The sequence below is a fragment of the Pan paniscus genome, chromosome 12 (assembly GCF_029289425.2).
Source record: "Pan paniscus chromosome 12, NHGRI_mPanPan1-v2.0_pri, whole genome shotgun sequence".
NCBI lineage: Eukaryota > Metazoa > Chordata > Mammalia > Primates > Hominidae > Pan > Pan paniscus.
In genome coordinates this window covers 26,217,065-26,240,660 of record NC_073261.2, presented here as the reverse complement: position 1 = coordinate 26,240,660, position 23,596 = coordinate 26,217,065, and the positions used below count along the sequence as shown (strand labels likewise).

General features: G+C 45.4%; 1 protein-coding gene across 2 annotated transcripts in view; it reads left to right on the top strand.

The window, feature by feature from the left end:
• Positions 1-223: 223 nt before the first annotated feature.
• The window catches only part of IL1R2 (interleukin 1 receptor type 2), a 36,695-nt gene continuing 13,322 nt past the window's right edge, over positions 224-23,596 (top strand). The window contains exons 1-3 of one of the 2 annotated variants that reach the window (XM_008967426.5): positions 224-835; positions 17,060-17,187; positions 18,115-18,379. In XM_008967426.5, the coding sequence (XP_008965674.1) occupies positions 17,121-17,187; positions 18,115-18,379 (332 nt within the window). In that variant the 5' untranslated portion in view covers positions 224-835; positions 17,060-17,120. Of the gene's footprint in view, positions 873-17,059; positions 17,188-18,114; positions 18,380-23,596 lie in introns of both variants that reach the window. The other variant, XM_034952028.3, reaches the window with a different exon arrangement.

Here is a 23,596-nt window from a genome sequence, read left to right as displayed (position 1 = left end):
CAGGGGATGATGCAGGGTTCTAGCCCTGGAGCCTGGCTTTCCAGGGAGGCCGTGGCCAAGGTTTTACGCTCCCATTTGGCCTCCTGTTCATATCAAGGAAGGCCCAGGACCATGAGTTCTCAGATCCGCGGGCTCTGAGCAAGCCAGGTGCACCCTGACTCGGCTTTGTCCTCTCTAACTCCATGGTGGTGACTTGCATGGGAGAGAGGAGCAACCAACAACACCTTCGGGCTGGTTAGGGGGTTTAGGAGACATTGGTTTTGTACAGACATGACTTGATGCTGGATTCCCACTTTCAGAAGACAAACTATTCAGTTCTGCAAACTCCACAATCTAGAATAAGGAATTAGATAACCAACCCCCTCCTTCACTTAACAGTTAAAAATCATACAGGACTCTGAAAACAAAACAAAACAAAAACTTAACCTTTCTTAGATCCTAAAAGCGTTCCTTGGATGGAAAACCAACTCTTCCACTGGCTAAAGATCAAAAGCGTCTTTTTCTCTTTAATGGGGCCACAGTTGGGCAAAACGCCCATCACTTTAAAACCACCTCTCGGCTGGAAGTACGTAATTTTTAGCGAGTCACAGAAAAATAGGGAAACTTATGCGGCGTTTCCTTGGCCACTTCCCCATCTGGGTGATCATGTACTCAGACCCAGCACTGCAGCCTGGGGGTGCTCCCCGTGAGGAGGAAAAGGTGTGTCCGCTGCCACCCAGTGTGAGCGGGTGACACCACCCGGTTAGGAAATCCCAGCTCCCAAGAGGGTATAAATCCCTGCTTGACTGCTGAGCTCCTGCTGGAGGTGAAAGTCTGGCCTGGCAGCCTTCCCCAGGTGAGCAGCAACAAGGTGAGAGAATGCAGAGCTGCAGGTAAGAGGCTTTGGAGAGAGAGAGAGAGAGGGAGGCAGAGAGAGAGGGAAAGGCAAAGAGAGGCAGAGAGAGAGGCAGGGGGGAAGGCAGAGAGAAGAGACAGAGAGAGATGGAGAGACAGGCAGAGAGACAGAAAGAGGCAGAGAAACAGAGACAGAGAGAGGCAGAGAGACAGAGAGAGACAGGCAGAGGCAGAGAGACAGAGAGAGACAGACAGAGGCAGAGAGACAGAGACAGAGAGAGACAGAGAAAGACAGAGACAGAGAGAGGCAGGGAGACAGAGAGAGACAGAGAAAGACAGAGACAGAGAGAGGCAGAGAGACAGAGACAGAGAGACAAAGAAAGACAGAGACAGAGAGAGGCAGAGAGACACAGACAGAGACACAGAGAGAGGTAGAGAGACGGAGACAGACAGAGAGACAGAGAGAGGCAGAGAGACAGAGATGGAGAGAGACAGAGAGGCAGAGAAACAGACAGAGATAGAGGGAGACAGAGAGAAGCAGAGAGACAGAGAGAGGCAGAGAGGCAGAGAGACAGAGAGAGGCAGAGAGACAGAGATGGGGAGAGACAGAGAAAGGCAGACAGAGACAGAGACCAAGACAGAGGGAGAGACATAGAGACAGAGAGAGAAAGATAGAGAGAAACACAGAGACAGAGAGAGAGAGAGACGGAGACAGAAGAGAGAAATCTGGGAGTCGGGACATCTGAGTCCATTTCTGGTGGAGGCTCAGGCGACTCTCCGGATTTCTCCAGACCTCAGGAACCTGATCCGGGTGACCTTCCTTGCCCATGACCTTCTTCACCTGTGTGAAGGTGGCTGGAAGCATTACTTGATATTTCTGGGCCTCAGTTTTTCTATCTGTCAAAAGAGGGGCGGGATCAGGGGGTTTCTAAGGACCTTCCATGATTCTAGGCCACAAGTAAAATCGCAGTGGAATCCAACACAAGATAGCGGACCACTGAGACCCGTTTCTACCGCACGAGGCTGCACGTGGGATGTGCACTGAATGGAGGGCTTTCTTCCTTAGAAGCCTCATGAGATTTTCTGGTGTGAAAAGCTTGATATTCTAAAGTCACTGTGGATTCTCTAATGCCTGGCTCTCGGGTGGTTTTCTGGGAGAGGTAGTAGAGTGTGGTTAGGGCTGCGGTGTGTACCCAGAGGTGAACTGGCCTGGGTTCAGAGTCCAGCTTGCCTGGGACGAGCTGCATGACAGCTCACCTGCTCAGGGTCTCCATTTCCACCTGCAAATAGTAAGGTCAAGGGTGATGAGGAGTACAGTCGATGAATCCAAGTAGTATCAAGCACTCAGGCCTTAAGGTCACCCTCACACAGGGGAAGAAGGTCATGAGTGAGGAAGGTGGCCCAGATCAGACACCTGAGTTCTGGAGAAATCAGCAAAGTTGCCTGAGGCTCCAACAGAAACAGACTCAGGTGTCCTGACTCCCAGATCTCTCTTTCTGTCTGTCTTTGTTTCTCTCTGTCTGCCTGTTTCTCTCTCTCTCTGTCTCTGTTTCTCTCTTTCTGTCTCTACTTCTCTCTATCTCTCTGTCTCTGTTTCTCCCTATCTCTGTTCCTCTCTCTGTCTCTCTTAAATCATGGCACACAGTTTGCTCTTGCTGTTTGAAGCTCCTTCTCTTTAATTGCATTCACTTTTGGGGGCCTTTGCTCTTCTTAGAGCCCTTCAGGACTCCTCTACCCCCACCCACAACTCTGCTCTAAGATCTTTGTCAAGACCCTACATTGCCCTGAGTTCTCTCTTGTGTGAGCAGAGGCAGCCAAATGTCCAGACCTTCCCGGAGCCTCCCAGCGCTGCATGGCTGCAGTGGGAGCTGCCGGCCCCCTTTCTGCACTCCATCCCACCTCCTGCACACTCACCTTTTCCATGCCCATTTCATCAGCTCTGCCCTCTCAAGGCCAGTGGGCTTCCTGCCCAGCTGCTCATTTGGTATTACCACATGCACAGACACCGGAGAGTGCCTTTCTTCTAACCTCATTTAGAAGTTTGTCCATTTGGATTGTATTTTGGTACTTGGTTACCCTAAAAGGCAAGAAGGAAGCTTGGCTGAATGTTTCAGGGCAGCTATCCTCTCTCCAGGGGTCTTCAGTTGGCCTGGGAGCCTCCTACCCGGCCCTGCTAGTAGGGGTTCCCTTCTACATCCCCACTCCCACCCCGACCTCCAAAGCCTGTTTGACAATTAGAGCTGAGGGATCCAGAACATCTATGGACCCCGAGCCCTCCTCCCCTCCTCCTGGAGAGCAGAGTTGGCCTCTAGCAGCAACAGGACTGAAGCAGAGCAGACTCAGGTTGCTTTTTCATGTTTTCATTACGGCTTTCCATAGGGGAGACACTCGATCATGACAGTGTCTTTGCCCAGTGGTTCTCAAACTTGAGCCCGCATCAGAATCACTGGTGGGCTTATGAAAATGCAGAGGGCTGAATGTCTGATTCAGTAAGTCCTGGTTGGCGACCTGAGAATCTGCATTTCTAATAAGTGTCCAGGTGATGCTGACACCAGTGCCAGGGGACCACACTTTGAGAACCCCTTCCTTAGGAGACGTGTCCAGGGCCAAGCCTGTGGGGGAGCTATCTCAGGACAAGGGCCTTTTGAGATGGTGCCTTCACATCTCCTGAGGGTCTTGTGAATATTTGGCTGAAGGCCTTGTGAATATGTGGCTGATTCTGATTCTCTTGGTCTGAATTTTTCATAAATGGTGTTCGTGCTGCCGGTCCATGGACCACACTTTGAGTAGAAAGGATTTAGAAAGTCTGGGAAGAGGTCTTCTTATTTGGGGGCAAGGAAGAAGTTAGTGTAAAGTTTTGGATGGATCCTAAATTTTCTAGAGCTAATATTCATGAGAATGTTTTCTTAAATGTCTGTGGTAGGCAGAATTCTAAGATGACTCTGGCTGATCCATGCCCTTGTATAATTCCCTCCTTGTGGGATATGTGAATAGATGGAACATCACTACCATCATTAAGTTACTTTATGTGACAAGGGTGAAGGAATTCTATGGAAGTAATTTAGGTTCTCAATCAGTTGACTTGAAGTTAATAAAAAAGGTCACGTGCTGGGTGGGCCTGACATAGTCAGGTGAGCTATTTAAAAGATTACATGTGCTGGGTGGGCCTGACATAATCAGGTGAGCTATTTAAAAGATTACATGTGCTGGGTGGGCCTGACATAACCAGGTGAGCTATTTAAAAGAGGATCAGGAGGTCAGTGTCAAGTGGTCAGAGACTTAAAGCAGCAGCAGATATTGTTTTTTTTTCCATTGGCCTTGAAGAAACAAACTGCCCTGGTGTAGAGAGGACCTCAGGGCAGGAAACAGGGGTGGCATGTAGGAGCCGAGAGTGGCCTTATCCAGGAAGAAATTGGGGGCCCAGTCCTGCAGTCATAATAGCCCTGTGAGCTCGGAACAGGAACCCATGCTCCAGGAAGGAGCACAGCCCAAACGGTACCTTGATTTCAGTCTGGTGGGACCCTGAGCAGAGACATCTCACCTACAACAATGTGAGCTAACCAATGCGGTTGTTTTTAAGTGGCTGAGTCTGTGCTGGTGTGTTACACGGCAATAGAAAATGAATACAAGGTCCTGATACTTCACTTTGATTGTGGTGCCTGCCCTCCAAGGTGTACTGTGGCAATGACCTCAGTAGCTTCATACGACACGAGCTGATTTCTTGCTCATGCTACAGCATCGTCATGGGTTAACTGCATTGGACTATGACGACTCATCAGAGCCACTCGGAGACCCAGGTCATTGTTAAGACAGAATTTACGGAGACCAGCAGTGGGACGCCTATTGTTTTGACACAAGTGCTGGAGGGTGGAGATTATTCCTATTTATCAGAAGCAGAAGCAGGCATAGCAGGAGCAAGTGAGTGGACTGATGGATGCAGGTGGACCTCAGCCTGCTGCCCGGATGGCTTGACTGTGCCGTGCTGGCAGTATGGATGAACGAGGGCTCAGCCTGCACCATGCAGGAGAGAGCTGGCAAGAGAGCACCAGCTGTGAAATGCACAGGCCTGGAATCGGCACTTGTTTTTCGCAGTCACGTGCCCCGCCTGACTTCAAGGGTTCAAAGAAGTGAATATTGGTGAACATGAGTGTACCCACCACATAGGGTTACCCAGTTAGCTCAGTTGGGGTGGGAGGGAGGGACACAGGATTTCAGCTCACCAAGCTTCACGGAGCTGCTCTCACCACCAAGGAGCGAGCTGGCCAGGCATCTGACAGCTGAGAGGAGCCGGAGGGGCTAAGAATGCAAATGGAACACTTGCCCACAGCCCCAGGGCAAGCCAAAGTTTTCCTCTGGGGCTTTTTGGGTCTGGTCTGTGGAAACCCAGCAAGTCTGGGCTATCTTCAAGTTGAAGATCAGGTTTTCTCGTGCTTAGGGTGAGAGATTTTCCCACACAGTAGAGATAAAAATCCCTGGGTGTTTTCAGTCTTTTTTTTTGGGAGAGTGGCTGATTTCTTGTCACTTGGACACCCTGGACACAGGGCTAGGGACAGTTGCCACCCTTGGTGCCCCTCAGAGGACAAGGTGGGCACATGTTCCAGAGAGTGGAAGATGATCTTTCAAAGCATGCAAAGAAAATCCCATCTGTTTTGACATCTTAACAACTTTGAAAGAAAATATTTCCAAAAAAATATATATATATATAGTAGTGAGTGTATATATATATGTGTGTGTGTGTGTGCGCGTGTGTGTATATATATACTCAGACCCAGTATATACATATATATAATATATACTGCTATAATATATATACTCACTACAAATTGATGACAAAACATGTACCTTTAAAGCTTTGCCAGGAGGAATCTCATTTGGCTCTAAAGGCCCTTTCCCACTAGGGCAGGGGAATTAAGCCTGCTGCTACATGTATTGCTGTCTGAGTCGGCTCAAATCTACCTCTCTTGCATTCATTTTGTTTCTTCTGGGTAGATGTTCACTCTTCCAGTTTCTCACCAGCACCTTCTTCTAGCCAGGAAGAAGCCTGAGAAGAGGGGGACATTGTGTCCCCAGGGAGTGGTGGGCAGCTGATCCACACGTGCTGACCTGGGGTCGGCACTGGCTTCTGTGGAGATGTCCCTGGACCTTCCTGGTCATGAGGTGTCCTGTGGAATCTACTGCTGGCGTCTGTGACTGGGAAAACCCGAGGTCTGGTGCCTCAGTTGTCAGAGCCAGTGCTCCGTCCGAGGTCACCATGCTGTGCCTCTCCCTGGCTCCACAGGTTCTCTGCATCTTGGCCATGACCTTGTTTCTTCTGTGGCTTAGACTGCCCAGGTGATACTCAAAATGTTTAGCAACCAGCAGGGCATGAGTACCAGCCCATCAGAAAAGATGCTACAGCACCTGTTGCTGCACCTGAAGAGCTCCGAGGAGCACCAGGAAAGCCAAGGGAGCAGAAGGTGGAGAGCTCAGGGCCTTGGGGAAGTGGTTATCTACCAAGAGGTGGGGCAGTCTTCCCCCACTTGGCCTCACTGCTCCTTACTCACTGAATATCCTGAAGCTGTGGCTATAGGTCATCTTGTCTTTCATCATGGCAGCCCCATCTCAGCCCAGATCTCAGTTTACCTTCCATTCTCTCCTGGGAGTGCAGGGGAAGGTCTGAATCTCTCCCATCAGTGAAGCACCCCTTTACCTAACAGCCACACCATTATTTCCATTCTTCTTTAGTGCCCCTTACTTCACCAAGGTGGGATTCCTCCAGAGATGCAACTTGGAAGCAGAGCAAAAATTCTTCTGCGTCCAGCCCTCTCTCTTTTACCTCTTGTCCCTTTGCCTTCAGGTTTCAAACCCAGAATAAGAAGCAGCAATGCCTGCCTGCCTGATTCCTCTTGTACCTTCCCTCCTTTAGCCCTGGAGCCCAAAGGGTCTTTTTCTTCTACTGACACTTCCTACCAGGAAGGAACTTCCCCTGCATCGTATTCACTTCCTTCCCTCCTTCTGAAGAGGCCTTTGCTCTCTCCCTTTCCTGGGGCTGTAGTGGCAGAAGAATCCAGAATATCAAGGAGGAAAACACATTGGGAGGTAATTGCAATATTACCTTCATTGCGTCCGTGTTGCATGTACTGTCCCATCCTAGAGAAAGAGGAGTTTGAACAAAATTTAAACTGTTCTTTGTGATTCAAGGAAATCATTAGGAGCATCAATTATTTTGTGCTTTAACGTCCTGATATACTCAGTAGGGCACAGTAACATGGAAGGGACTGCTGGTGTCTGCGCTTAAAATCCCGAAATGGCTGTGTGCTTTGGTTCTCGCACCTGCCTTAATGGTTTTCCTGTCTCCTCTGTTACTGGGCAATCAGCTGCCGCTTTTTCCAGTGTGTGTTTTCTTCTCCTAGCCTTCTCCCTCTTTCCAATTTGCCATCTGGAATCTGCTTTTGATTGAGCATTCTGTTCACCTGTTGCTGCATGAAAAACTATCCCAAAACTTAGTGGCTTAAAAATGACAACTATTTTATGATAACTCCTAGTTTCTGTATGTCACGAATTTGAGGGCTCAACTAGGTGATTCTTCTGCTCCATGTGTCTGATTGAATTCAAACAGTGGTGCTCAGCTGGTGAATGGACTCATCTGGAGGGTCCACGATGGCTTCACTTACATGGCTGGTGCCTTTGCAGGGTTCCTGGGAGGCTGAGCATAGCTGGGATTGTCAACCAATGCCCTACATGTGGCCTCCCTAGCGAGGTGGTCTCAGGGCAGTTGGACTGTCTTCGTGGTGGCTGACTTTCCAAGGAAGCCAGGCAGAAGCAAGCACCCCATGGAAACCAGGTGGAGGCTGCATGGATTTTTCTGATCTAGCTCCAGAGTTCACACAGCATCACTTCTGCTGCATTGTATTGGTTACACCAAGTTACAGGCCAGCCCACATTCAAGGGAGGTGAGTTAGACTCCACCTCTTGGTGGCAGAGTGGCACAGTCACATTCTAGAAGACCATGTGGGATGGGAGATACTGTTGTGGTCACCTCTGGAAAATACATTCTGCTACTCTTAAAAACTAGCGACGCTCATACAAATCAACAGAAAGAGCTTCTGAAGGAAGACTTTAAAGCTGCTTCTGTGAGTGAAATATGCTACATGCCTTTGTACCAGGATCTGATTGGCTGTCTTTCCCCTACTCAGATCTTCCTGTCCTTGTTTCTTCTGTCTTTGTCTTATTTTAGATAGGCAGGTTTTCTGGATGACTGATTACTCAAATATTTTAGGTGTTTCCCACACTCAGATTGTAAGACAGAAAGCAAAATTTGTTTTAAGGGTGTATGTCTGTTAACAACCAACCCCTGCTCTAATGCCAGAGCGTCCAGTTACTAATTAACTTTATCCAGCAGGTAGCCCAGCAGAGCTGGAAGTCCAGTTCCCAGGAGACCTCAGAAGCCCCGAGTTGTGGCTCTGCCGTTGGTGGCCATGGGGCCTTCGGCAAGAGAGTTGACTGAGTTCAGTGGTTGTCTGCTATGACTCGATGCTTTAGAAACTGAAGCTGTATCTAGGACTGAGGAGGCCTAAGCTCAAATCCAGATTGACTTAGAGTTCCAGGGTTTTAGACCTGCAAGAGACCTGGGAGGTCTCACCAGCCCAACCTCTGTATTTTAGAGGTGAAGAAACTGTGACTCAGAGATTGAGCAAATGACTATGTGGTTGCCTAAGATCACATAGTTAGTTAATGGTAGAGTGAAGACAGGAACCCAGTTCCAACCTCCAGCTCCATATGCTGTCACTGAGATAAAAACCTTAGAATTCCTGGCAGCCTTGAAGATGTATATGTGTGTATGCATGTGTATGTGTTTAGAATTGTGTGTTTATATGTTAAGCACGCAACATTTATATTGTGTATTTTATAAAGTAAATATTTATAGAACACTTATATGTTCTATAATACGGATCTATGAATTTGGGCTTATGGATTCCATTAGGTAAAGTTGTACATATTTTTAGTATAGTAACTGGTGTTAGCTAAGTTACCAACTACAATACCGACGAGTTCTCAGGCTGGGCTGTGGAATGGTCGCTTAGCAGGAATTCGGCAGAATGCAGATGGTGGAAGGGCTGATTTCTCATCACGTCTTCCAACTGTGTCCTTGAGCAAGCTCCTTATCTCCCTGAGTACCGGGCTCTGCTTCTGTAAAACACTGATGAGAGCTACTGCTTGTTGAACACTTTCTTTTTGCAGCACTGCTGAGCTCATTACATATGGTGTGACATCTACTCCTCCTGTAGTGCACACCAGGGTATGCCCATTTCACAGATGAGGAGACTGAGCCTCACACAGGTAATGTAACCTGCCCACCACCCTGCTGCTGGCAGGAAGGAAGGCAGGATTCCCACTTCTCTGTCCAGGTACACTGTGCTCTTCTGTATACACTTTCTAACTCTCAAAGTTATTGGAAGGTGTAGACAGACTTCTTTGGAGCTTCCCCAGAGGGTCGAATATGACTAATACATGAAGTTAAGAGGGAGGCAAATTTGGGATCCAAAATGACAGACATTTCTAATTATGGATACTTCCCAAGACTGGCAGTGTGCATCTTGTGATGGGGTAAGCTTGTCTTCTATAGAGGATGCTGGGTTTCAGAAGACTGTTTGGGTGGGCAGATAGACTTAATGGCTTCTGGAGCCCCCTCTAGCTCCAGGTGTTGATGCTTTTACAGAGCAGAGAACGAGTGCCAAAACCAAGGATTGTGTAGGCTCGGGTTTACATCCTACTTTGTCATTCCTTAGCTCTGTGACCTTGGACAAGTGACTTAATGTACCCAAGTCTATTTCCATTGCTCCGTGTTTATAATGGGGATGCTGAGCTCTACCAGACTCACGAGTTTTGTCCTCTGGAGTTGTTCAGAGCAGTGCATTCCTCTTACACAAATACCAGGCTGGGAGAATTTGAAGCCTGTGGGTTTGCCCTGCAGATGCCTAGGGCCTCACAGGTAGAGCTTCCTCATCAGTCATTTTGGAGGAGGATGGTAACTGTTCCAGGCTAGAGGAGTGGTCTTCCTGGGTGTCAGTCCGGGCAGGGTCTAATGATGCAGGAGGCAGGTGAAGCAAGTGTTGGTTGATGGTCCAGCCTGCTGGGGGCTTGGAATGACCCAGACTCACAGGGAATGGAATGTTGATACAGGATTTGAATGAGCGAAAACATGAGTTGAGTTGGTTGACTGAACTTGACCAACTTCTGTCCCAAGAACCACTGACTAAGAGACACTTCAGTGGTGGTTTTAGCGAGAAGGGATGTTTGCTGGCAGACAGTATAAAGAGAGCACCTATGCCTTGGTGGAACCATCTGTATCAGTTTCTGCCGATTTGCTCCTCTGAGATTCAGCCCAATGTGGCCTAATGCCCTATTCTGCCAAAGATGGGTCTCCCTGCAACGTGGCCTCCAGGAAGTGATCTGTCTCACAGACCCCACCAGGGACGGGAGGCTAGTGTCCAGGACATCGCCAGCTATCATTCTGACACAGCTATGCAGACCAGGAAGAGTCTCAGCCTGCTGCTTGGAAGCTCATTCCTTGTCTAGCTTTTTCTTTCCTATAGAACAAAAGCAGTTTCTGGACAACTCATCTAGGTTTTTGTTTTGAGCCAGCACATTTTTCAATAAAAGCTGACTGAAACCTGGTCATGTATTTCTCTGTATCTGAGTCTAGAAAGTCTTCCCTCTTAAAATTCTGTTATTTCCTAGGGCTTAGTTAAAAAATACATTCTATATTGTTTCACCTTTGAATTTATAAAAAATTTCCAGGTTAATTTTGATGTAAATATTTATTTCCTCATGGGTTTCGAAGAATTTATACGACATGCGTAAAACATGTTCGGTATCCTAGGAATTCATTTTACACACTAGAAGTGACTCAGTGATAGGTGTAAGGCCTGATAGCTATGTGACTTCATTAACATTCAGCACCTGCCACCGTGTTTTTGTTCTTTGAATGACTGTGCCACCTGACTCAGAGATGAGACAGTTGCCTAAAAACTTCTGGGAACAAGGTAATGATAGAAATAGAGAAGAGTTTCATCTTCTAGGTGAATTCAGTCCAGATATATTCAAATATATTATCAAAAAAAATTGTTACTCCTTCTACATGCTGGAAAATTCCTTTCTGGAGCTATCGTTTACTTACTAGTTTCTCAATCTGTTAAAAAAATGTATTCCTGCATGTATTCTGAAGTATTTAGAGGTGAAGTTTGATGATGTCTGAAACTTTCAGGTGTTCAGGAGAAAATATGTCTATGCCTATGTCTGTGTCTGTGTTTCTGTGTCTGTGTCTGTGTGTCTGTGTCTGCGGGTGTGTCTGTGTCTGTGTCGGTGTCTGTGTCTGTGTGTATGTCTAAGTCTAGGTCTAGGTCTGTGTCTGTGTCTATGTCTATGTCTATGTCTGTGACTTTGTCCCCTATCTGTGTCTGTGTCTATGTCTCTGTCTGTGTCTGTGTCTGTGCCTGTGTCTGTGTCTATGTGTAGGTCTAGGTCTAGGTCTGTGTCTATGTCTATGTGTATGTCTAATCTAGGTCTCAGTTTATGTCTGCGTCTGTGTCTGTGTCTATGTCTGTATAAATGTCTATGTCTGTGTCTGTGTTGGTGTCTGTGTCTATGTCTATGTCTAAGTCTAGGTCTAGGTCTGTGTCTAGGTCTATGTCTATGTCTATGCCTATGCCTATGTCTATATCTATATCTATATCTATATCTATGTCTATGTCTATGTCTATGTCTATGTCTATGTCTATATCTATATCTATATCTATATCTATATCTATATCTATATCTATATCTATGTCTATGTCTGTGTCTTTGTCCCTGTCTGTGTCTATGTCTATGTCTATATCTATATGTATGTCTATGTCTGTGTCTTTGTCCCTGTCTGTGTCTGTGTCTATCTCTGTGTCTAGGTCTAGGTCTCTGTCTGTGTCTGTGTCTGTGTCTGTGCCTGGGTCTATGTCTAGGTCTATGTCTACATGTATATCTCTGTCTATGTCTGTGTCTGTGCCTATGTCTGTGTCTGTGTTTGTGTCTGTGTCTTTGTCTGTGTCTATGTCTATGTCTGTGTCTATGCCTCTGTCTGTGTCTGTGTCTATGCCTATGTCTATATCTGTGTCTGTGTCTGGCTGTGGCTGTGGCTGTGTCTGTGTCGGTGTCTGTGTCTATGTCTGTGTCTGTGTCTCTGTCTGTGTCTATGTCTATGTCTATATCTGTGTCTGTGTCTGGCTGTGTCTGTGTCTGTGTCTGTGTCGGTGTCTGTGTTGGTGTCTAGGCCTATGTCTATGTCTTTGTCTTTGTCCCCTGTCTGTGTCCCATGTCTGTGTCTGTGTCTGTGTCTGTGTCTGTGTCTGTGTCTGGCTATGGCTGTGGCTGTGTCTGTGTCAGTGTCTGTGTCGGTGTCTAGGCCTATGTCTATGTCTGTGTCTTTGTCCCCTGTCTGTGTCCCATGTCTGTGTCTGTGTCTGTGTCTAGGTCTATATCTAGGTCTATGTCTATGTGTATATCTCTGTCTGTGTCTGTGTCTGTGGCTGTGCCTGTGTCTGTGTCTGTGTCTGTGGCTGTGTTTGTGTTTGTGTTTGTGTCTGTGTCTGGGTCTGTGTCTATGTCTGTGTCTGTGTCTCTGTCTGTGTCTATGTGTATGTCTAGGTCTAGGTCTAGGTCTGTGTCTGTGTCTGTGTCTAGGTCTAGGTCTTGGTCTCGGTCTGGGTCTATGTCTATGTCTATGTCTATGTCTATGTCTATGTCTATGTGCCTGTGTGTAAATAGAAAGAGAAGAAGAGGGAGAGAGAGTGAGAATAAAGCGAATGCAGCAAAATGTTAACAATGGCGAATCTACTGAAATATATACTTGCATTTGTCATACTATGCTTTCAACTTTTCAGTCTTTTTGTAATTTTTAAAAATTAAATGAAAAGGTGGAGTAAGCACTTACATCCTTTTAGGCTATATGTACTCTCTATGACTAGAAGCTGCAGACACCTGGGAATCAAAGGCAGGTAACGGTTACCTGGGCCTCAGTGCGTGCTCTACCACCTGTCCAACTCAAGACTGTGCCATCAGCTCTTTCTACCTTCCAGCATTCTTTTTCCTTCCTTTCACATGTCACACATTTTTGTCTTTTTCTTATGCCTGGTCCTGTTTTTCATCATATGCCTCTGTTTTCTTATGTTGAATGTGGTGAAACATGGTTATTTGACAAAAAAAAAAAAAGATAGAATTCTAACTCAAATACTTGGAAGGAGCTGCCCTTGAAATTTCTTTCTTCCAGTAAGAAGGTCAACTCAGATTCCAGCAGAAATGTCAAGTTGTCTGTGATTTAAAAACTCATTTAAAGAAAGTAGGCCAGGAGAATAGTGTTTTGCTGCAAACTTCTGCAAAACTAATTTGTTTTCCCCTCTGGGTCTGCCAAAGATTTACTGTTTCTCACGCTACAGCAATTTTGGTTCCAACCTTTTTCTGAGGTTTTGATTATTGAAAACTGTCACTACTATGTGTTTGTGGTTTACTTGTCTGCAGCCACTTCCTAGAGAAGTCACAGTAAAGCAGCTCTTTTGCTCAAGTCCAGGGAGAGAAACCAAGACAATTCCCTTGGCTGGAGATGGTGGTGGGGGTAGATGAGGCTAGCAGTTACTGGAGGAGGACAGCATTTTAGGATTCGTTCTACTGGAACAGGATCCTTGTTGAAACACTTCTTCTCACCCATCCAGCCATATCATTTGAAGAAGAGAGTTAACTTGAAACTCACTTTACCTGTAGAAAGAAGAGACTGGATTAGATTTCTCAAAGACTCTTCAGCTCCATAGCTCTGTGAAGCATTAGCTACTGACTGATCCTGAATGGCACAGCCTGGATTTCCGGTGTCAAAGTAATTTTAAACATGGTTACAAACCTTCCCATAATTCCCGTAAGCCTGACCCTGAGAGAATGTGAGCATGGTGGGGCCCTTTCATTTGAGGGGAGGCTGCACGTCAGCTCCTGACTTTGAGTCAAAGTGACTTTTAGAGTCAACCAGCAGAAACTGTTTACCTGAAATAGTTGAGTATCAGAAAGAAGACTGTGAGAACACAATGCCTGACAGTACCTGGCAGGGCTCCTTCCCCTGGGATCTTTTTATAAACTGTGGAAAAACAATATATTGGGAATAGGCTTGGCTGTGCGTGACAGAAAGCCTGGACACATAAAAAAGGTAGTCCAGGGTGGTGGGCGGCTTCACGAAGCCACCAAGGACTCAGGTTCCCCTCTTACTGCCCTATTGCATTCAGTGAGTGGTCTGTACCTTGTGGTTCATGGTAGCGGCCACAATCCAGCCACCACATCCACACTGAGCAGCAGGAAGGAAGATTAGTGGAGACCTCCTGGGGGATCACATGACACTTCCACTTACATCTCATTGATCCACATTTTGTCACATGGCCACTCCTTGTTGCAAGGGATGATGGGAAATGTCTGTGTATAGAGGGCCATGTGCCCAGGTAAGATTCGGGGGTTCTATTATTGGGAAAGCAGGGAGGACAGATATTGGGAGAAGAAACTAGCAGCATCTGTCATAGAAGGTGTATTTTCAAAGAGCAAGGGCTTTGGAATCACCAGTGCTGGGTTTAAATTTCAACGTCTGCTTACTAGCTGTAAGATCTCGGCCAGGCCTTTTAACCCCTTTGAACTCTTATAATACATCCTCTGTAAAATCAGCATGATACTCACTTTGTGGGGATAAAATGCAAGAATGAATGTTCAATATTTGGCACAATAGCTATTGCTTTTACACTAGTCCCTACAACATCAGCTTTGACTTCATTTACTTATCCTGATATATGGTATTGGTTAGCTACAGTGTATTTAAATTCCTACTTCTTTCATGTTCTTACTGGTGCACTAGTGAGTCTGGCTTGGACCAGTATATTTGGGGATGTGATAAGCTAATGCGTGTCCAAGGAGGACGCAGCAGCTTGGTGGATGTTTATGTGACCTTCATCTGGCAAACCTGACAGTATGGTTAGGGGTAAAGTCACAGGAACTATTTGTGCTTCAGAAACTCATGAAGAATAGTATTGTGTAGAAACAGAGTTTAAGGGAGAAAGCTCCAGGCCAGATACATAGCTAAGGGGAATATCTCAGGTCACCAGAAGGGGGAGCTCAGACTGTAACTCTGAGTCCTTGGACTCAGGGTTCCCCACTCACGAGGGAGGGTTTCTGGAGTGCGAGGGTCGGTTCCTCAATGCCGCAATGCCGCCCTGGATTTACTGCAAGTCATTCCCAGAGATATCTGTGCAAGGAGCAGGGAACAACTCAAGGTAAAGGTGGCTGGGAATTTTTCCCCTGGATTCATTCACAACTCCTGCCGTGGGCAGGCTTTTAGTCATAAGTATTCCCCGGTATGTTCTAGTGTGTGGGCCATGAGGGCTGTGAGCAAGACCAGGGCTCTGCCCCAAGGTTGTCACCATCCTTGCGGAACCAGAAGAGTCAGGCATGGCAGCTGGCACGACTGCTCCCACTTCCGGCCCTGCCGATGGCCGGGTGGGGCATTGACTTGCTGTGGCGGATGGAATGTGAGCAGAGAAGAGTGAGCTAGTTCCCAGTGTGGCCTGGTGTGTGCTTTTGGCCACATCGTTTCCATTTTTGCCATCCCCAAAGAGGATCATCTCCCAGGAAGCTTACTGGTCCAAGGAGGATGAGACACCCATGGAGCAGACTTGGACCCCATCTGCCGCTCAGAGCCAGGCCTAACCCTGCCAAGTTTAGGTTAACCAACTTCCATCTTGCCCACAGACTTGTGAGCAAGAGTGAACGACCGTTGTTTCACACCATTCAGTTCTGGGGTCGTTGGTTTGTTAAGCAGCATCGTTGTGGCCGTGGTTAGCAGACACAGGGAACACTTGTGATAGTGTGAGAAGGTCATCAGGGAGACGAGGAGGGCATCTGACTCTCCAGTCTTTGGGGGGCATGGGGGAGGATTGCTTCATAAACTTGTACAAGCTATTTCTGTTTTGGATTTCTTGTTGCTTTTCTCCCTGGGATGCTGTAGACCAGAGTGTTAGCAGGACACCGAATCTCTTGGCGCATGTCAGAGTTGTATGTAAAACAGGAGTCAATCCGTAGGGGATATAGGGAAAATTCTCTGACAAGTGAAATATGAGGACTCTTGGGCTTTGAGTGATCCATTAACTCACTCATTCATTCATTCAAAAAATGAGAGTTAGGGACAGAACTGTGAATAAGATAAAGCAGGGTTCTGTCAACCAAAAAGTATCTGACAGTCTTAATAATTTAGAAGCTTATTTTGCCAAGATTAAGGACAATGCCCAGGAGAAAAAACATGGAATCACAGAAAAAGCAGTCTGTGGTCTGTGCCTTTCTCCAAAGATGATTTTGAGGGCTTCAATATGTAAAGTTTTTCCCCTATTGAAAAGCAGGCTGGAGGGCAGAGAGGGAGGGTGCAGTCATTACTGAATCCATGTGTTGCAAGGGAAAAGAAACAGGTAGGGAATAGTCAATTATATTCCTCTTATACTCAGTAAATCTGCTCTTCACATATGATAAGGTAAACATAGAGTGGCTACCTGTGGAAAATTTTTAAAATCTTTTATCTGTACGCTCTCTGCTTAGGAACAGAAGGAAAGGCAGCTTCTTGCAGGACTCAGCCTTCAGCTTATTTTTTTCCTTTTGGCAGAGTGAATTGGGGGTCCCAAGTTTTTATTTTCCTTTCACAGTCCTTCCATCAGTGGAGCCTGAATTCTGGAGAGGGGAGACAAGGCTGATGATGAATGCCACAGAGAATGACAGGGAAGGGAAGGAAAACATGGAGTATTGGGATTAAAGGTGGTGCAATTTTAGACAGGGAGGTGAGGGAGACCTCACGAAGAAAGTGAAGTCCGAGCAGAAAGGGCGCTGGCAGTGGCCTTAGCTGAGGAAGCAGCATCTCTGGCCAAGGCGCAGGAATGGCTAAGGCAGGTCTCTGCAGAGACAGCAGCTTATGGGGCTGAGCCCCTCTGCCAAGCACGCCTCTAGGTGCTACAAGGATTCGACTTTAGATATGTTCAGTGAATATAGCTGCAGAGAAACAAATCCAAAAATTTTGAATTTTGTTCTTAAACAGAGTAGGCCAAAAGGTTCCCATTATCCAGTGAAGCTTCCAGACCCTGCCCCTACCCCGTCTTCAAGGGGTTCTCTCTGCAGGGTTCTTGGTTCCTGGTGACACCTCTGTTTCCTCCCCTAGGCCACGTGCTGCTGGGTCTCAGTCCTCCACTTCCCGTGTCCTCTGGAAGTTGTCAGGAGCAATGTTCCGCTTGTACGTGTTGGTAATGGGAGTTTCTGCCTTCACCCTTCAGCCTGCGGCACACACAGGTTAGAAGTAAACCTTTCAGACGCAAAAAGGCTTGCCTGTAGCTTCGCTGGGGAAAGATGTTATCTAGAGAAGTTTCCTTGTCAGAAAGCAAAGTGTGGGCCGAGCTCGGTGGCTCCCGGCTGTAATGTTAGTACTTGAGAGCCCTAGGCGGGTGGATTGCTTGAGCCCAGGAGTTTGAGACCAGTTTGGGCAACATAGAGAGACCCACGTCTCTACAAAAAAAAAAAAAAAAAAAAAAAAAAATTAGTTGGGCGTGGTGGTGCGTGCCTGTAGTCCTGGCTACTTGGGAGGCTGAGGTGAGAGGATTGCTTGAGCCCAGGGAGGTTGAGGCTGCAGTGAGTGGAGATTGCATCACTCCACTCCAGCAGGGCAACAGAATGAGACCCTGTCTCAAAAAAATAAAAAAGGAAAAATAAAAAAAAAGAAAAAAGAAAAGAAAAGGAAAGAATGGTGCGAATGTTCTTGTCAAAGAGCAAACTGAAGAAGTGAGGTGTTTGCCCTTAACAAAGTTGCCTTTGGAGTTTAACCATACGACGTGCCAGAACTAAACTTTTACCATCAAAACTCAGCTCAGATTTACTTTTAATGATGAGAAATCAGCCAGTGAAAACTATGGCCATAGTTTTTAATCTTTAATTTTTTGTCACCATAGAAACCTGATTTAACTTTCTTCACAAAACATAAGTTGGAATGGATAGTAGCACTGAACTTGTTATTTGGAAATTTTGAAAGTATAATAACGGGGGAGGGAGGGAGTTTAATAGTACCCCAGGGTGTAGGTCATTTTGTTAGGGACAAATGACATCTTTCTCAAATGTGTTCCAGGTTTCCCTGCCAGAATCAGGATCAGTCCCAGGTGCAGGGAGGTTTTATGATCTGAGCAAGTTTTGGACCCAAAGCCTGACCATGGGCTCTCTGTCCTTCAGGGGCTGCCAGAAGCTGCCGGTTTCGTGGGAGGCATTACAAGCGGGAGTTCAGGCTGGAAGGGGAGCCTGTAGCCCTGAGGTGCCCCCAGGTGCCCTACTGGTTGTGGGCCTCTGTCAGCCCCCGCATCAACCTGACATGGCATAAAAATGACTCTGCTAGGACGGTCCCAGGAGAAGAAGAGACACGGATGTGGGCCCAGGACGGTGCTCTGTGGCTTCTGCCAGCCTTGCAGGAGGACTCTGGCACCTACGTCTGCACTACTAGGTAAGTCTTCCTGTGCGGGGCTGGGAGGGGATCCTGGAGGATGGAGGCTTGTGAGGGTCTTCAGTCATGATCCGGATCTCAGAATCCAGTGTACAAAATACAAATCCAGTGAATCCACATTGCATCCCGTTTGCTGTTCCTGACACCCCCCCCGCAACCCTACAGTCTCATTCTGTCTCCATTTAGTCTTTGCTCAAATGCCACCTCTTTGGAGACAACGTCCCTAGCCATTTTAGCTGACACCACCCTCTGTCACTCTCTCCTTACCCTGCTGTAGTTTCCTTGCGATAAGATTTTCCCATCTGACACATTTGTGTGCGTTACTGTATTTAATGTTTGTCTACCCATTAGAATGTAAACTCTGCAAGGGCAGGGACTTGGTCTATGTTGTTCACTGTTGAAGCCACATGGTAAGGAACCAAGAAATAGACATAGAATAGGATTTTACTCTGAATAGGATTTTAGAGCTGGGTGAGACCTTAGGATTAAATTAGTCCAACACTTTGGGAAGCCGAAGAGGGCGGATCATGAGGTCAGGAGATCACGACCATCCTGGCTAACACAGTGAAACCCCGTCTCTACAAAAAAAATACAAAAAAATTAGCTGGGCATGGTGGCGGGCGCCTGTAGTCCCAGCTACTCAGGAGGCTGAGGCAGGAGAATGGCGTGAACCCGGGAGATGGAGCTTGCAGTGAGCGGAGATCGAGCCACTGCGCTCCAGGCTGGGCGACTGAGCGAGACTCTAAAAAAAAAAAAAAAAAAATTAGTCCAACTGCTCGTTGTAAGGATGAGGGAACCAAGCTGGCTTGGAAAGTTCCCCAGGTGGTGCGTGGTAGAGCTGACTCTGGAGCCCGAGTCTCCTGACCCTGGGTCCAGTCCTCCTCCCTCTTTGTCCTGTTGCTTTCTTCCCCTTTAACTGTAGAAAAAATACACATAACAAAAAATTTATCATCTTAAACATTTTTCAGTGTACAGATCAGTGGCACCATCACCATTATCCATCTTTAGGAGTTTTTCATCCTCACAAACTGAAACTCTGAACCCATTAAACAATAACTCCCCTCTCTTCATCCCTCCAGCCCCAGGCAACCACCACTGTACTTTCCGACTCTATGATTTTGACTACTCTAGGTACCTCGTTTAAATCGTTTAAGTGAAATCAGTCTTTCTGTGACTGAATTATTTCACTTAGCATAGTGTTTTCAAGGTTCGTTCATGTTGTAGCATGAGTCAGAGTTTCCTTCCTTTATGAGGTGGAATATTATTATTCCGTTTTATGTATGTACCACATTTTGTTTATCCATTTATCCATCCAGGGACACTTGACTTGCTTCCTCCTTTCAGCTATTGTGAATCCAATATGAACATGGATGTGAAGATATCTGTTCAAATCTCTGCTTTCAGTTCTTCGGGGTATAGACCCCAAAGAGGAACTACTGGATCATCTGTTAATTCTATATTTAATTTTGAGGAACTATCATACTGTTTTCCATAGTGGCTGTACCATTTTTCATTCCCACCAACAGTGCCAACACTCAATTTCTCTACATACTCACCAACACATGTTATTTTCTATTATTTTTGATAATAATCATCCTAATGGGTGTGAAGGGGTCTCTCATTGTGGCTTTGATTTCCGTCTTCCTAATGATTAGCGATGTGAGCATCTTTTTATGTGCTTATTAACCATCTGTGCATCTTCTCTGGAGACACAGACATATCTCCTTTATGGACTCTAAGTCCTTTGCCCATTTTAAAAACTGCATTTTGCTGTTGTTGTTGATTTGTAGGAGTTCTTTACATTTCCTGGTTATTAACCCCTTGCCTTATTAGACATATAGTTAGAAATATTTTCTCCTGTTCTCTAAGTTGCATATTCACTCTGTTCATAGTGTCATTTGTTACACAAAAGGTTTTAATTTTGATCAAGTCCAGTTTATCTATTTTTTTCTTTTGTTGCCTGTGCTTTTAGTGTTAAGAAATCATTGCCCAATCCAATGTCATGAAGGTTTTCCCCTTTGTTTTCTTCTAAGAATTTTATAGTTTTAGCTCTTTTGTTTTTTGATCCATTTTGAGTTAATTTTTGTATATGGTGTTAGGTAAGGGTCCTGCTTCATTCTTTTGCATGTGGATATCCAGTTTCTCCAGTACTATTTGCTGAAAAGACTGTCCTTTCCCCATTGAATGGTCTTGACATGTCCTACTGCTTCTTGATGGATGAAGTTTTAGGCCTAGTGTTGGTGATCTTAAAAAGTTTCTTGGCTTCGTTCTTCTGAGCTAAGACAACCCTCAGCTTGATTGGGAACTAGTGTTTTGGCCTCTCTCTTCATCTGCTTCTTCTGTTCCTTCAATAAAAAGTTTCTTGACTTTGTTCTTCTGAACTAAGACAACTCTTGGCTTGATTGGGAACTAGTGTTTTGGCCTCTCTCTTCAGCTGCTTCTTCTGTTCCTCCAAAGGCACTGCTTGCTCCTTCCACCAGCTGGCTTCAGAGTCTCCAGATTTCATAAACTCATTTGACTTAAGAAGAACTGTACCCAGGAATATGTACATTTAGAAGAAGAACCAGAGAAGTGAGATTCTTAGCACAGTGGAAGTACTGGTGAATGGAAAAATTTCACACCACGTCATCCCCAGTCCTGGGCTGGGTGTGTGTGTGGCAGGGGATGGGGGGGTGGGAGGAGATATGAGGTAGAGGGTGCCCTCTGTGTGTGTGTGTGTGTGTGTGCGTGCATGTGTGAAATTAAGAATCTTTTCAAATCAAACCCAGCTTGACACTACCATCCATATGCCTAGCCCCAACTATAAGCAATTTAGGGACAGGTTTAATCCTGTCAATGAACCTTGCCTAAGAAGCAGGCAAACCATCTTCTATTCTTATGCTAGGAAAATGTGGATGCCTGGTTTTACAGTAGCTATAAATGCATATTTCTTCTTTCTTGTCCACGGTAAAAATTCTAATTTTCTCTAAGGAGTACTACTAGGAAAACTTCATAGCATAGTAAGAAAACATGAAACCTGAAGTCAGAAAGAAAGATGGGAATCTTAGCTCTCTCATTTCCTATCTGGTGGGACCTTGGGCTTATCACTTGACTTTTATGGGTGTTAGTTTTCCTGTAAAGAAGTTTGTTGAGAGGGTTATGTGAAATCACAGCATGTGAAGGAACTAGCGTGGGGTCTGCCATGGTAGGTGGTCAATATATACATAAAAATTCCCTCTCCTTCCCAAAAGGCAATCCTCATGACTACTGAAAGCGAGACTGTGCAAACATCAGGGAGATGTGAGCTGAGTCCTGTTTGTGTTAAAGTTTGCTTTTATGATCAATTTTTGTAGGAAAAAAAGAGCTGAGATTGAGGGGGCGGTGGAAATCCCAGTGTGTGTCAAACTTTCTTTGCATGATGGGAAGGTTTACCTGGCTGACCTTTAATACTCTTTGTCAACTGTAAGATTGGGGTTCTAATTGAGTGAGAATCACCAGCAGTTGCCATAATACTCTTTAGCGTTGATAGTCATGAGGCAAGAGACTGCCCTGTTCTCATGATTGTTTAAGACCTTGTGATCTAGAACCCACATGGTGAGTCAGAGTAGGCAAGGATGCAAGCCATCAGAGAGGCCAAGATTTGAGCAGTAGCTGCCTGGGCCTCCTTGACTGGTGCTCTGCAAATAAATGCCTTACTTTCTATCACTGCAAAAAAGAAAAAAAAAAAAAGAAAGAAAGAAGGAAAGAAAGAAAAGAAAAGAAGGAAAAGAAAAAAAAAGAGAAAGAGTAGGCAGTCAAGGTTATGCTGCTGTAACAAATAGCTCCTAAATCTCAGTGGCTTAAAATAACAAAGGCTTATTTCTTACACATGCATCAGGTCCATTGTGGGTTTGCAGACAGTTAGGGACTTAGGCTGAAGGAGCAGTCACAGTCACTATTTCAAATGTTATTGGTTGGTTGCTAGAACAGAAGGAAGCCTGCTTTGGAGGGTCTCTCATGGCTGTTACAACTTTCATGTAGAAGGGCCACACATACAACTCATGAGCTAGGAAGAGTCCCCACAGTGGGGACGAGGACATGTGATACACCATGTGCTCAGAATGGGGAGAACTGGGCCTATTTGGTGAGCAGCACTACGAATGACTATCATGCCTTTGCCATGGGGGTGCCACACTACATGGGGAGTGCAAGTGGTGATCAAATTGCCCCTCACCCTTCTCTTTCTTTTGAGTTATTTTTATGAAGTTTCTTGCTCAAGGGGAATTACCAGATCAATAATGTGAATAGCCTTGTAACTTTCAATATGTCTACTAAGCTTGGTTTCTGAAGATAGTACTTATGGGTACTGAAGATAGATTTATGGGTTTTCCCAGAGCCTTGCTGGGCTTCCCATTTTGGTTTGACCTCTTTGCAGCTGTACAGCCCACTTAATTTCTGTACACCTACCTTTTTCATATAAAAATGATATAATAGTAATTCCTACTTCATGGGGGCTGGACTATAAATGAAATAACGTGTGCAAAGTACACAGCACAGGGTCTGGCCTGCATCTACTCCCTGCTGGCTACCTGCTGTGTGACTGTTATTCAAGTAGGCCTGGGTCTTTAGATTAGTCCTTAGTTGCCTTTATTCAACATGTTGTGACATTACACATTTTTCAAGGTGAGAGTTAACATTCTGTATTTCTTTATGCACAAAATATAATATTTGTTCATCTATTTTCCCTTTTTCAGCTAAATATAATACAGATATTGGCTTCATATATTTAAATTAATTCTTCTTACTTTCAAGTGGTAAGCTTTTATCACATTTCTTTCACTTTTTTTTTTTACATTTTGTTACTTGTTTGGATATGGATGGTTTAGATTTTGCTGTGCAAGTAATTTTTACCGCTATATGTAAAACTCGTCCTCATTGTCTATGTCAAAGTCTCATGTGTTTTAGGTAGCCAGAAATTTAGCTGAGATAATTATATTTTTATATTTTTCTACTTAAAAGAGTAGTTTTAATTACTGTTTTCTGTCCTCCATCCATTTCCCACAAGTTTCCAGCAAGGTTTTGCCTCTTCCCTTTTTCCAGCTCTAAGGTCTTGATAGAATTATGGCAGTGAAATAATGATTAGGCTAGTAAAATAATAATAATAATAATATAATAATAAAGCAAACTTACCAAGTTAATTTCCCCATGCAGTATTACAAAAATCTTTTATGGGTCTTACACTAAGTTTCCAGCAGTTTT